This window comes from Euleptes europaea, chromosome 3 (assembly GCF_029931775.1).
Source record: "Euleptes europaea isolate rEulEur1 chromosome 3, rEulEur1.hap1, whole genome shotgun sequence".
NCBI classification, from domain to species: Eukaryota; Metazoa; Chordata; class Lepidosauria; order Squamata; family Sphaerodactylidae; genus Euleptes; species Euleptes europaea.
In genome coordinates, this window is record NC_079314.1 from 117,452,807 (window position 1) to 117,465,026 (window position 12,220).

At 43.3% G+C, this 12,220-nt stretch overlaps 1 protein-coding gene across 1 annotated transcript; it reads right to left on the reverse strand.

Annotated features, from left to right (window-relative positions):
* Positions 1–544: 544 nt before the first annotated feature.
* LOC130474930 (endonuclease domain-containing 1 protein-like) lies at positions 545–4,222 on the reverse strand. Its single transcript, XM_056846622.1, has 2 exons — positions 3,938–4,222; positions 545–1,090 (listed from the first exon to the last, which is right to left on the reverse strand). The coding sequence occupies exons 1-2, from the start codon at positions 4,220–4,222 to the stop codon at positions 545–547; spliced, it is 831 nt and encodes a 276-aa protein (XP_056702600.1).
* Between the last annotated feature and the right edge of the window lie 7,998 nt (positions 4,223–12,220).

Consider the following 12,220-nt stretch of genomic DNA (forward strand, 5'->3'; position numbering starts at 1 on the left):
TGTTGAAATGTCTATATAAGGTGTTATAGAAAATAATTTAAAAAATATTATAAATAAATAAAAATATTGCAAATGGACCCGGAGCAGGGATATGGACCTGCCCAGTTCCTCAATCTGGCTTTTTTGACTGCATTTTGCGAATTTTGAAGGAAGTGCTTTTGGAAAGAGGAGGAGAAGAAGAGATGGTTTTTATATGCCGTCTTTCTCTACCACTTAAGGAAGAATCAAACCGGCTTACAATCACCTTCCCTTCCCCTCCCCACAACAGACACCCTGTGACATAGGTGGGGCTAAGAGAGCTGTGACTAGTCCAAGGTCACCCAGCTGGCTTCATGCGTAGGAGTGGGGAAACAAATCCAGTTCACCAGATTAGCCTCTGCCGCTCATGTGGAGGAGTGGGGACTCAAACCCGGTTCTTCAGATCAGAGTCCACCGCTCTTAACCACTACACCATGCTGGCTCTCACATGAATGAGATTGCCGAATCAGTATAATGTACGCTTTGACAATGAGGACTTTACTGCTTAATGGATGCAGCCTGTGTCTTATTCTCGGGGACAGTCGCTGTGAAACAGGGAGACGCTGTTCTGATGATACAGCTTGGCGAGTTTCTCCTCCAGCTGCCCCAGGGTGAGATGTTCCATCACGTCCTTATTGTTCGGGGCAATGATCGCCCAGGACCTCATGTGGTTGTTGTCTATGAAACAGCAGGCCACGGACCAGAGGTGGCTGGGTTTGTTGACCCGCCCGCCCGCTATGTAGTTGTTCCCTGGCACCGCGCCCACCATGGCAAAGGTTTCCTTACACCCTTGGGTGTTGCTCGCCATCGTCTGTTGCTCGTAGTTGTTCCAGGAGCCGCCGTTGAGCTTGATGTATTGCGGCACGATGTTGGTCAAGGTGAAGGTGGACTTCTTGGCATCCAGGTCAGGCTGGTGACTGTTCGGGTTCAGGTGGCCCCGGCTGTAACCGGCCAGGTTCTTGTAGTCTTTCATGACAGCCTGACTTTTCCAAAGCTCTGCCTGCGTGGCACGGGATTTTTGTAGGAGGGCCATTTCCGAAGTCATTTCAGGTTGCAAAGATAAATTCACAAGCTTTGGAAATACAGAAGAATCACAACCAGAGTTAATTGACAATAGAGAGAAGGAGCAGCCAGAAACAAATAAATTCCATCACAGGCACCACCTCCAGCAGTATTAATGTGGGAAGGGCCATGGTTCAGTGGTAGAGCATTTGCTTCCCTGGTATCTCAAGGGACTAGGCAGGTAGGTGATGTGAAAGACCTCTGCCTGAGACCCTGGAGATCCGCTGCCAGTCTGAGTAGACGAAGAAGAAGAGTTGGTTTTTATATGCCATCTTTATCACTTAAGGAAGAATCAAACCGGCTTACAATCACCTTCCCCTCCCCACAACAGACACCCTGTGAGGTAGGTGGGGCTGAGAGAGCTCTAAGAGAACCGTGACTAGCCCAAGGTCACCCAGCTGGCTTCATGTGTAGGAGTGGGGAAACAAATCCAGTTCACCAGATTAGCCTCCACCGCTCATGTGGAGAATTAAACCCTGTTCTCCAGATCAGGTCCACTGCTCCAAACCACCGCTCTTAACCACTACACCATGCTGACTTTGATAGACAATACTGACTTTGATGGACCAAGGGTCTGATTCAGTGTAAGGCAGCTTCATGTGTTCATGTGACCTGCCATGGAAGCTTGCTAGGTGACCTTGTACCAGTCACGCACTCTCAGCCTAGCCTACCTCACAGGGTTGCTGTGATGATAAAACAAAGGAGAGGAGAATGACGTAAGCTGCTTTGGGTGTCCATGGGGGAGAATGGGTTTAAATGAAGTAAATAAATAAGTAAATAAGTAAAATAATTGTCACATACACAGTCCCACCTCTTGGTATTCACAACAACCTGTGAGGTAGGCTACACACACACAGAGAGAGTGACTCTCCTAAACTCACTCAATTGCCTTCCTGGCTGAGGCTGGAATTCGTTGATCTTTGGCATCTCCATTATTTGTCCACAGCTCAGACCGCTGTACTACACTGAGCCCACTCCTAAGCACAGTGGTCTTTCGGTAATGATATTTCTGAACGGGCTGTTTTAACAGCAGAAATGTTGCTTCCCAAACCCAACGGTACTCAAAATAACTTGCAAAAGAGCTGGGATGGCCAGGTTGTGGAATTCCAGGCAATTTGGAGGTGGAGCTTAGGGAAGGTGGGGTTTGGGAGGGGAGGGACCTCTGTGGGGTACAATTCCATGGGACCCTCCCTCCAAAGCCGCCATTTTCTCCAGGGGAACTGATCTCTGTCGCCTGGAGATCAGTTGTAATAGTGGAAGTTCTCCAGCTACTACCTGGAGGCTGGCAACCCTAGTTGGTTGGCCAACTAGTTGGTTGGCCAACACAGCCATTTTCTCCAGGGGAACTGATCTCTTTCACCTGGAGATCAGTTTGAATTCTAGGGGCTCTCCAGCCACCACCTGGAGATTGGCAGCCCTAACTGTAACCTGCCTGGGGCAGGGAACATGTCCACTGTACAAAGCCAAGCACACAAATAGCCTGGACCTTATTCTCCTTCCTAGGAGGGCAGGGTTTGGGAAGGGGAGAACAGGGACCTCAGTAGGGTACAATGTAGGGTTGCCACCTCCAGGTTAGGAAGTACCTGAGATTTTTTTTGGGGGGGGGGAGCCTGAGAAGGTGAGGGTTTGGAGAAGGGAGGAGAGGGACTTCAATGCCATAGTCCAATGGCCAAAGCAGCCATTTTCTCCAGGTGATCTGATCTCTGACGTCTGGAGATCAGTTGTAATAGTAGAAGATCTCCAGCCACCACCTGGAGGTTGGTAAAGAATATTGCAGCCACTATGGCTAAACTTCTATCTCCTAAAAATATTATAAATCACAGCTTTGATTGGTTATTAAATTTAACCAATCAAAGCTGTGATTTATAATATTTTTAGGAGATAGAAGTTTGGCCATAGTGGCTGCAATATTCTTTACCAATACTACATTGGCAGCTCAAGTGTGTAATTGTTTTGACCACCTAAGGTTGGCAACCCTAGTAAAGCCATAAAGCCGGCCCTCCAAAGCAGCAATCTTCTCTAGGGGAACTGATCTCTGTTGCCTGGAGATCCATTGGAATTCCAGGGGATCTCCAGCCACCACCTGGAGATTAGTACAAGAGCGAAACATACAACAATGTGCAAAAGTACAAATTTATATGCTACACAAATTATCACATCTTACAAGGTGTCTATACATACATTTTACCAACAATAAAAACAAACAAACAAACAAGTGGCTATATATATATATATATATATATATATATATATATATATATATATATATATATATATATATATATATAAAAACAGAGACCAAATATATGGAATTATTTTTCTCCAGAATATTTCTTGATAGAAAATAAGCCTCCAAGCGTGAAGAATCCAACAAGAGACTTGCCAATGAGGAGACGATCGTCCCGAGCCCCAAGGGGCAACTCTTCATCAGTCCTTCAAAAATCTCTATAGTCATTTGTATAAACAAATTCCCATAATGGGTAAATCTTTAACCAGCCAGGTTTGCTTCATTTCCCCAACGGGGCAAAAGTTAACAGCATCCCACAGAGGGTAAGACTAAAAGTGTAGCTAAAAGTGTTGTGATAATTTGTGTAGCATATAAATTTGTACTTTTGCACATTGTTGTATGTTTCGCTCCTGTACTAAGTTCCTTATCTTTTGATATCAGTACAGTGGTGCCTTTTTTCCTTCCACCACCTGGAGATTGGCAGCCCTAACTGTAAGCTGCCTGGGGCAGGGAACGTGTCCCCTGTACAAAGCCAAGCACACAAATAGCCCGGTGCTTTTTCTCCTTCCTAGGAGGGCAGCGAAACGCTAGAGGTTTGCCCTCGCTTCAAGCCGCTTCCGCCCATCTTACCTGGGGCTCCACCATCCAATTTTTGGGTCTCTTTGCCCTCCCAGGGTTGTAGATGTAGGCCGAGTAGACAGGGATGCGGTGTCCTTTGTCATACATCGTGGCATACCGGTACTGGTTTTTGAAACGCTGGCAGATCCGTGCTGTGTACCTGGGCTGGAGTCCGATCTTCGGAGGGGTTTCCCTGAAGAAAAACTGGGGGCACGTTTCCTCAAAAGAGGCCACCACCTCGGCGTTGCCCGGCGTGTTGTGCCAGCACACGCAGACGAAGAGCAGAACCAGAAGCATCGTGTACGCTGACGGCTAGAGTTTAGAGAGAGGCAAGAGGCTACAAATTCAACAACATATTGATGGGAGGGCAGACAGGTGGCCTGAGAGAGGTTATTTTTGTCCCTCTCTTTTTCAAGGGCCAAGCTAGACATGATGGCAACCTAGTGGCCACCACAAAAATGGTGCTGCCATTTTAAAGTCATTTAAAAATGCTCTGAGGGCCCACAACATGGTGAACTAAAGGACTCTTGTATTTTTGTTGCATGCCCCTTGAACACACATGAAGCTGCCTTCTACTGAATCAGACCCTCGGTCCATCAAAGTCAGTATTGTCTACTCAGACCAGCAGCAGCTCTCCAGGGTCTCAGGCAGAGGTCTTTCACATCACCTACTTGCCTAGACCCTTTAACTGGAGATCCCGGGGATTGAACCTGGAACCTTCTGCATGCCAAGCAGATGCTCTACCACTGAGCCACGGCCTCTCCCCAACTTCATTGGTCATTCATCCTTCATGGACTTAAGGGTGCCTGGTCTCGGTTATGGTAGACCTGAACCTTGGCCAGCTTTGCTGCCATGCTGTCCAGGTTGAGGCAGGCACCAGGGGGTAATGGGCAGTCCAAAGCACAGTCCAGGGTCAGCTCTCAAGTAGTTAGGAGTTCAAGCACCAAAACAGGAAGGCAAATCCAGCAAGCACATGCCAGATCACAGCCCAAGATGGACCAAGGGTCTGATTCAGTATAAGGCAGCTTCATGTGAAGGAAAACTCAAATGCATAATTATAGGATGGGGGAGACTTGTCTGAGCAGTAGTGTGTGTGAAAAGGATCTTGGGGTCTTAGTAGACCAAACACTGAACATGAGTCAGCAGTGTGATGCGGTAGCTAAAAAAGCAAATGTGATCTTGGGCTGCATTAACAGAAGTATAGTGTCCAGATCACGCGAAGTGATGATATCGCTTTACTCCGCTCTGGTTAGACCTCAACTAGAGTACTGTGTTCAGTTTTGGGCACCACAATTTAAGAAAGATGTAGATAGGCTGGAACGGGTCCAGAGGAGGGCAACAAAGATGGTGAGGGGTCTGGAGACCGAGTCCTATGAGGAAAGGCTGAAGGAGCTGGGTATGTTTAGCCTGAAGAGGAGAAGACTGAGAGGGGATATGATAATCATGTTCAAGTACTTGAGGGGCTGTCATATTGAGGAGGGTGCCGAGTTGTTTTCTGATGCCCAGGAGGTCGGACCAGAACCAACGGGTTAAAATTAAATCAGAAGAATTTCCATCTAGACATTAGGAAGAACTTTCCACCAGTTAGAGCGGTTCCTCAGTGGAACAGGCTTCCTCGGGAGGTGGTGAGCTCTCCTTCCCTGGAGGTTTTTAAGCAGAGGCTAGATGGCCATCTGTCAGCAATGCTGATTCTATGAACTTAGGCAGTTCATGGGAGGGGGGGCATCTTGCCCATCTTCTGGGCGCTGTGTGTGTGTGTGGGAGGTTGTTGTGAGTTTCCTGCATTGTGCAGGGGGTTGGACTAGATGACCCTGGTGGTCCCTTCCAACTCTATGATTCTATGTGAAGTCTATAATTGGATCTCCTGATGTGTAATTTGGATCTTTAAAGAACAACCATGGTGGGGTCTTGATGTGGATAAGGCCATGGAATTGGGGAAGGACGAAAATTTATGCCAGATTCAAAACAGATAAAAGGAAGTATTTCTTCACACAATGCATAGTGAAATTGTGGAACTCCCTGCCCCAGGATGTGGTGATGGCTGCCAACTTGGAAGGCTTTGAGAGGGGAGTGGAAATGTTCATGGAGGATAAGGCTATCTATGTCTACTAGTCAAAATGGATACTAGTCATGATGCACACCTATTCTGTCCAGGATCAGAGGAGCAGGCCTATTGCATTAGGTGCCGTAGAACACAGGCAGGATGGTGCCGCTGCAGTCGTCTTGTTTGTGGGCTTCCTTAGAGGCCCCTGGTTGGTCACTGAGTGAATTGCTGGACTTGATGGGCCTTGGTCTGATCCAGCAGGGCCATTCTTATGTTCTTGTGTTCTTATCAGCACACACGCATACAATGAAATACATGTGCAACTTGACAGTCACACTCTTGATTAACTAAAGCATTCCCTCTCCTCCCTATGGAGGAAGAATGCAATGCGTGGATACTTTTGGAACGTCTAGTTCCAGCAAATGGCACTCAGGATGTATTTGAGCAGAGGCGTTCTTTGCAGTTTGAATGCAAATTACTTGGGAGGTCTTTGATAGTCCTGGTTACGAGGTGGGGGGGATTTGCTTGTGGGGGAAGACCGTCCTTCCGGACAGATAATTTCAGAGCATAGCTGTGTTGGTCAGCAGTAGAACTGCCAGATTCGAGTCTAGTAGCATCTTGGGGGAGGAAGAGGAGAAGAAGGAGAAGAAGAAAAGTTGGTTTTTATATGCCAACTTTCTCTAGCACTTAAGGAAGACTCAAACCGGCTTACAATCGCCTTCCCTTTCCCTCGCCACAGCACACACCCTGTGAGGTAGGTGGGGCTGAGAGAACTGTGACTGGCCCAAGGTCACCCAGCTGGCTGCACGTGGAGGAGCGGGGAAACAAACCCAGTTCACCAGATGAGCCTCCGCCGCTCATGGGGAGGAGTGGGGAATCAAACCCAGTCCTCCAGATCAGAGTCCACTGCTCCAAACCACCGCGCTTGACCGCTCCACGACGCTGGCTTAAGGCCATGCCATGTCAAGAGAGAAGCCAAGTTTAAGGTCATGTCAAGAGAGAATCCATTTTAAAGGCATTTTCCAGTCAGTTCCAGCTAAGTTCCCTGTACTCCAATTCTCTCCTAGTTTTAGCCACTACCACCCAGATACACACACTGGCAGTTACTCGTCAGGGCTATCTACTCAGGCCAGTTAAGTAGTTCACACAGTTCAGCTGTGAATCTGGTACGGGAGGAGAGGGAAACTCACCCTCATTCTGGAAAGTTTCACGGACACTGCCCAGTGCTTGGTTGAGTAGGTCAGGGGGTTATGGACAGCATTTTTCTATAAGTATAGTTAGAGGAAAGACTCCTTATCCCTTTCCTCCCTGCCCCTTCTTGTTGCCAAGAAGAGACTTGTGTTATACTCTGGAACTCGTTGCTTTAAAAACCAACTCCAGTAAGCTTAACCTACCTCACGGGGTTGTTGTGAGGATAAAACGGAGAAGTGGAGAATGATGTAAGCCGTTTTGAGATCCCGTTTGGGGAGAAAGGTGCACTATAAACGAAGTAACTAAAAGTAAGGGCGTGAGTAAATAGGGAAGTTTTATTAGCAGTGTACCGTAATACATTATGCAAAATGTGATAGGGCTAATGCAATCAAACCAGTTTGTTACAAAGGGTGTTATGATCTGGAACAAAACAGAAGGCCGGTGTCACTTTAAAGAATAACATTTATTCCAGTATCAACTTTCGCAAGCTGGAACAAATGCTGTTAGTCTTTTCACATGCCGCAGGACTTCTGCTTTGTTATGCTGCAATAGATTCACGCAGCTACCCCCTCTGAAATTCCGATCTTGGTCGGCGATCTTAACCGTTTGCCAGATTTATCAGAAGAAAACAATATCCTGTTGGCAGAAACTACTTAAATAATAGCCGTTGTAGGTTCTGCTAAACCAGTGGTTCCCAACCTTTTTTTGACCAGGGACCACTAGGACTTTTTTGTTCGGTGCAGGGACCCCAAGGTTCAAAATAAAAATTCTGAGAATTTGAAAATAAACTTTAATCATAACTGTGAGTTAAACATTAAACTTAGAATAATATTTGAATATATATTTTTATAATAGAGAACTTTTAATTGAAAATATTAATTTGTTATGGGTTTATAACTTTGTTTCGCGGACCTTAATTTAGTTCTCGCGGACCCCTGGGGGTCCACGGACCCCTGGTTGGGAACCAGTGTGCTAAACCATTTCCCTCTTTCCTCCCCCCAACCTTCCACTTCCTAAAAACTCTTGACACCCCTCCCATCACCTCTAATTTTTAGATCAGACGCAAATGAGTTTTTAAAAAAAGAAGGAAAGTGTTTTACCTCTTGGAAGGTGTATGCTGGGTTGGTTGATTTTTGCCTTCACAGAGAGCACGAAAGTATAACCTATTGACTCTGGGGCTGCTTAAATAGTGTTTTCGCAGGGTAGCAGGTTCTCGAATGCAATTTAACTTCCTCTACTGGTTGTTTGAAGAACATTTCCCCCGGGGGTGGAAATGCTGTCCAAATTAGAATGTGGCTCTTCGGCAGGGGTTTCTCGAGGCCAGATCCTTTTCCCGTAAAAGACCCTTCACGTTCTTCTTTATCCCATAAATGCTGGTTTATGGGATAAAGATGTGTATTTAATGTCTGTTGCCGCTGTGGCGAGAAATTGCCCAGATGAAGAAGAGTTGATTTTTATATGCCGACTTTCTCTACCTTTTAAGGAAAATCAAACCGGCTTACAATCACCTTCCCCTCCCCACAACAGACACCATGTGAGGTAGGTGGGGCTGAGAGAGCTCTAAGAGAGCTGTGACTAGCCCAAGGTCACCCAGGTGGCTTCGCATGCAGGAGTGGGGAAACAAACCCAGTTCACCAGATTAGCCTCTGCCACTCATGGGGAGGATTGGGGAATCAAACCCAGTTCTCCAATCAGAGTCCACCGCTCCAAACCACCGCTCTTAACCACTACACCAAGCTGGCTCTCTGGTAAGCTGGTAACTGGTATTCAAATATATATTGTATTAATTGATCCTTTTAAGCCTTCTGTTTTATCTCAACCCTGAACTTGTAATATGACAAACGTATAATTATAATCAACTATAACATAACTTTTCTCAACTAACATCGTGATCCTGAACAATTAATAGCGGAGCGGATGTGGTAGAGACAGCTACACTGTGTATCTCTGTGTGTCTAACTATTGTATTTCTATCGCACCTTTCCTCCAAGGAGCTAAGAGAGCCACACAGGGTTCTCCATTAGCTGTTTTAGCCTCACAACAACCCTGTGAGGTAGGTTAGAATGAGAGGATGTGAGTGGCCCAAGGTTGCCCAGCAAGCTTTCTGGCAGAAGGCGGATTTGAACCTACTCCAACACTCGAACCAACTCCACACTGTCTGTTGTTGTTTTTAGATGGTAGTGGTGAGTGAGGGCATTTTCAGGAGAGACCTGGTGGGCAGGGAGAAGATGGTTTTTACAACAGCATATTGATATAACAATATTCTAGAGCTGATTTTTTTTTTTTAAATTGCAAAAGGCCTTTGGCCCAAGGGATGGGAGGTGGCCCTCTAGGTATAAAGGTGTGTCCCGAGTCTGGAAAGGATTACTTCACTTATTTAAGAGCCACAGCCCTCATAACAACAATCAGTTTCTACAAATATTTTATCGCAAAAAGCACATAACAAGAAAAAACATCAAGTGCATTTACATAAATGTCTCAAGATTTAGAACAACAAAGAAGCAGCTATCCGATAGTACCTAAGAATTTGACAAAAAATAAAACTTCAACCAGACTTTGATACTAACAAAGGAAAATAGTGACTTTACCATTTTAACTGTGGCTCAGTGGCAGAGCATCTGCTTGGCGTGCAGAAGGTCCCAGGTTCAAACCCCGACATCTCCAGTTAAAGGGACTAGGCAAGTAGGTGATGTGAAAGACCCCTGCCTGAGACCTTGGAGAGCCGGGGCCGGTCTGAGTAGACAGTACTGACTTTGATGGACCAAAGGGTCTGATTCTATATAAGGGAGCTTCATGTGTTCAACCACCATTTCCGATTCTTAATATCACAGAATTACAAATTCTCATAACCCTTTCTGAATCTTCCGATGTTTACAATAAAGTTAACTTTAATAACTTGCACATTTCTTTAACTTTATTAATCCAGTCTTCCTTTAGCAGTCGAAACTTCCATTTCCAGACTTTGGCAAAAACCAACTTTGCTGTCATCTAGAAGTATAAAGCAACAGTCTGATATTTTTTGGGAATAGACGCCGTATAGCTAAGCAAAGCCGAATTCAACAGTTTTCATCACATTCAGACACTCTGTTCTGTTGGAAGGCTTACGTGAAAAGCAAGAATAAAATCAGCACTTTAAAAAATTCATTAAGAATCATAGAGTTGGAAGGGACCACCACGGTCATCTAGTCCAACCCCCTGCACAATGCAGAAAATTAACAACTACCTCCCCCACACACACCCAGTGACCCCAACCCTCCCCCCGCCATGCAGGATCCCACAATCAAAGCACTCCGGACTATATCACGCATTTTATGAATTACTCTATATTAAAACAATTGTAAATAGAAAAACCTGTCATAATAAACCAATACCTAAATAAAATTTGTCTTAAGACTCATAAATTTGTGTAGTACAATCATATTTTCAAACCATATTTTAAAGTTGATATAATTTTGAAATGGCATACATGTTGAGTCATATTTATCCAAGTTTTTATCCTTGTAAAGAGCAGTCAATCTAGCGGACTCTTTGTAATCCAAAAGTTTAAAGATCCAATCTTCCTTCTTGGGAACCTTGCCGTTCTTCCATTTCTGAGCAAAGGTTATTCTTGCTGCTGTTGTAGCATACATAAGAAAAACCGTATTGTCAGCACATATTGCTTTATCAGTAATATTCAAAAGATATAAAGGAATACTCTTTTTAATATTAATTTGCAGCATCTTACTTAATTCTTGGTTAATCATTGACCAAAACTTTTTAGCTTTTTTACACTCCTACCACATGTGTGTATAGTTTGCTTCTTTCTTTCTACATTTCCAGCAGTGTGATGGAGTTCTATTATTAAACCTGTGTAGTCTTCTTGGCGAATAATGCCACCTATAAAACATTTTGTAGTAATTTTCTTTTAGACTAATACAAGGAGTGAATTTTTGTGTTTGATTCCAGCTTTTTTCCCATTGAGACATATTTATATTCTGCCCTATAGCTTGGGCCCATTTCACCATGGTTTCTTTTACTACTTCCTGCTCTGTCACTAACATAAGAAATTTATAGTATTTCGATAGAAGTTTATCTTTTTTTTCAATTAATTCTTTTTCTAACCATGATTTTTGAGGATTAATGCCCCTTTTTAAATCTGATTTAAATAATTCCTGAAATTGTCTGTATAAATACCAATCTTTGCTGCAACAGATTATATCTTCTCTAGTTTTTAAGATAATTTCTTTATTATGTACATAAAGTATGTCTCTGTATTTTAGGTTATATGAAGTGGGATATGTATTTAATCTATTTATCCTATCTATAGGATCAGTCCAGAGTGGTATTTTATTTTCAAAATTTAATTTATATTTATCCCAAATTTTAAATAAACTTTTTCTAACAAAATGCTTTTTTAAAAAAATTGTCAGCCAAAATGTTATTATCGAAAAGATATGCATGCCAACCAAAGCTTTTCCCTTTTCCCTCTAAGTTAAGTAACTTTTTATTTTTTAGAATGATCCATTCTCTTGCTCATGTCAGGCAAGCTGCTTCATAATAAAGATTTAAGTCTGGAAAATTTAAACCTCTTCTAGATTTATCATCGATTAAGTTCAAATATTTTATTTTCCCATATTTCCCCATACAAATTTTAATAACATCTTAGTTCATGTTTTAAAATAGACTCTATTTATCGGTATTGGAATAGTTTGAAATAAAAATAGAAATTTAGGGAGAATATTCATTTTTACAACTGCAATCTTCCCCATAAAGAAAATCTTAAGGTTGTTCCAAGAACTTAAGTCTTCCTTGATTGTATTTATAAGTTTAATACAATTATTTTTAAATAAGTCTGTATTGTGCTTTGTGAACCAAATTCCAAGATATCTAGTTTTTTTAACTATGTCTAAGTTTGATAATTGGGATAGTTTTTGTTTTTCTTTATTACTGAGATTAATTTCCATAATCTTAGACTTTTTGTTCTTTATTTGAAGACCTGAAATATGGCCAAATCTTGTAAAGCTTGTTCAATATATTTATAATCATCTACTGGATTCTCAGTAAATAACAATAAATCGTCT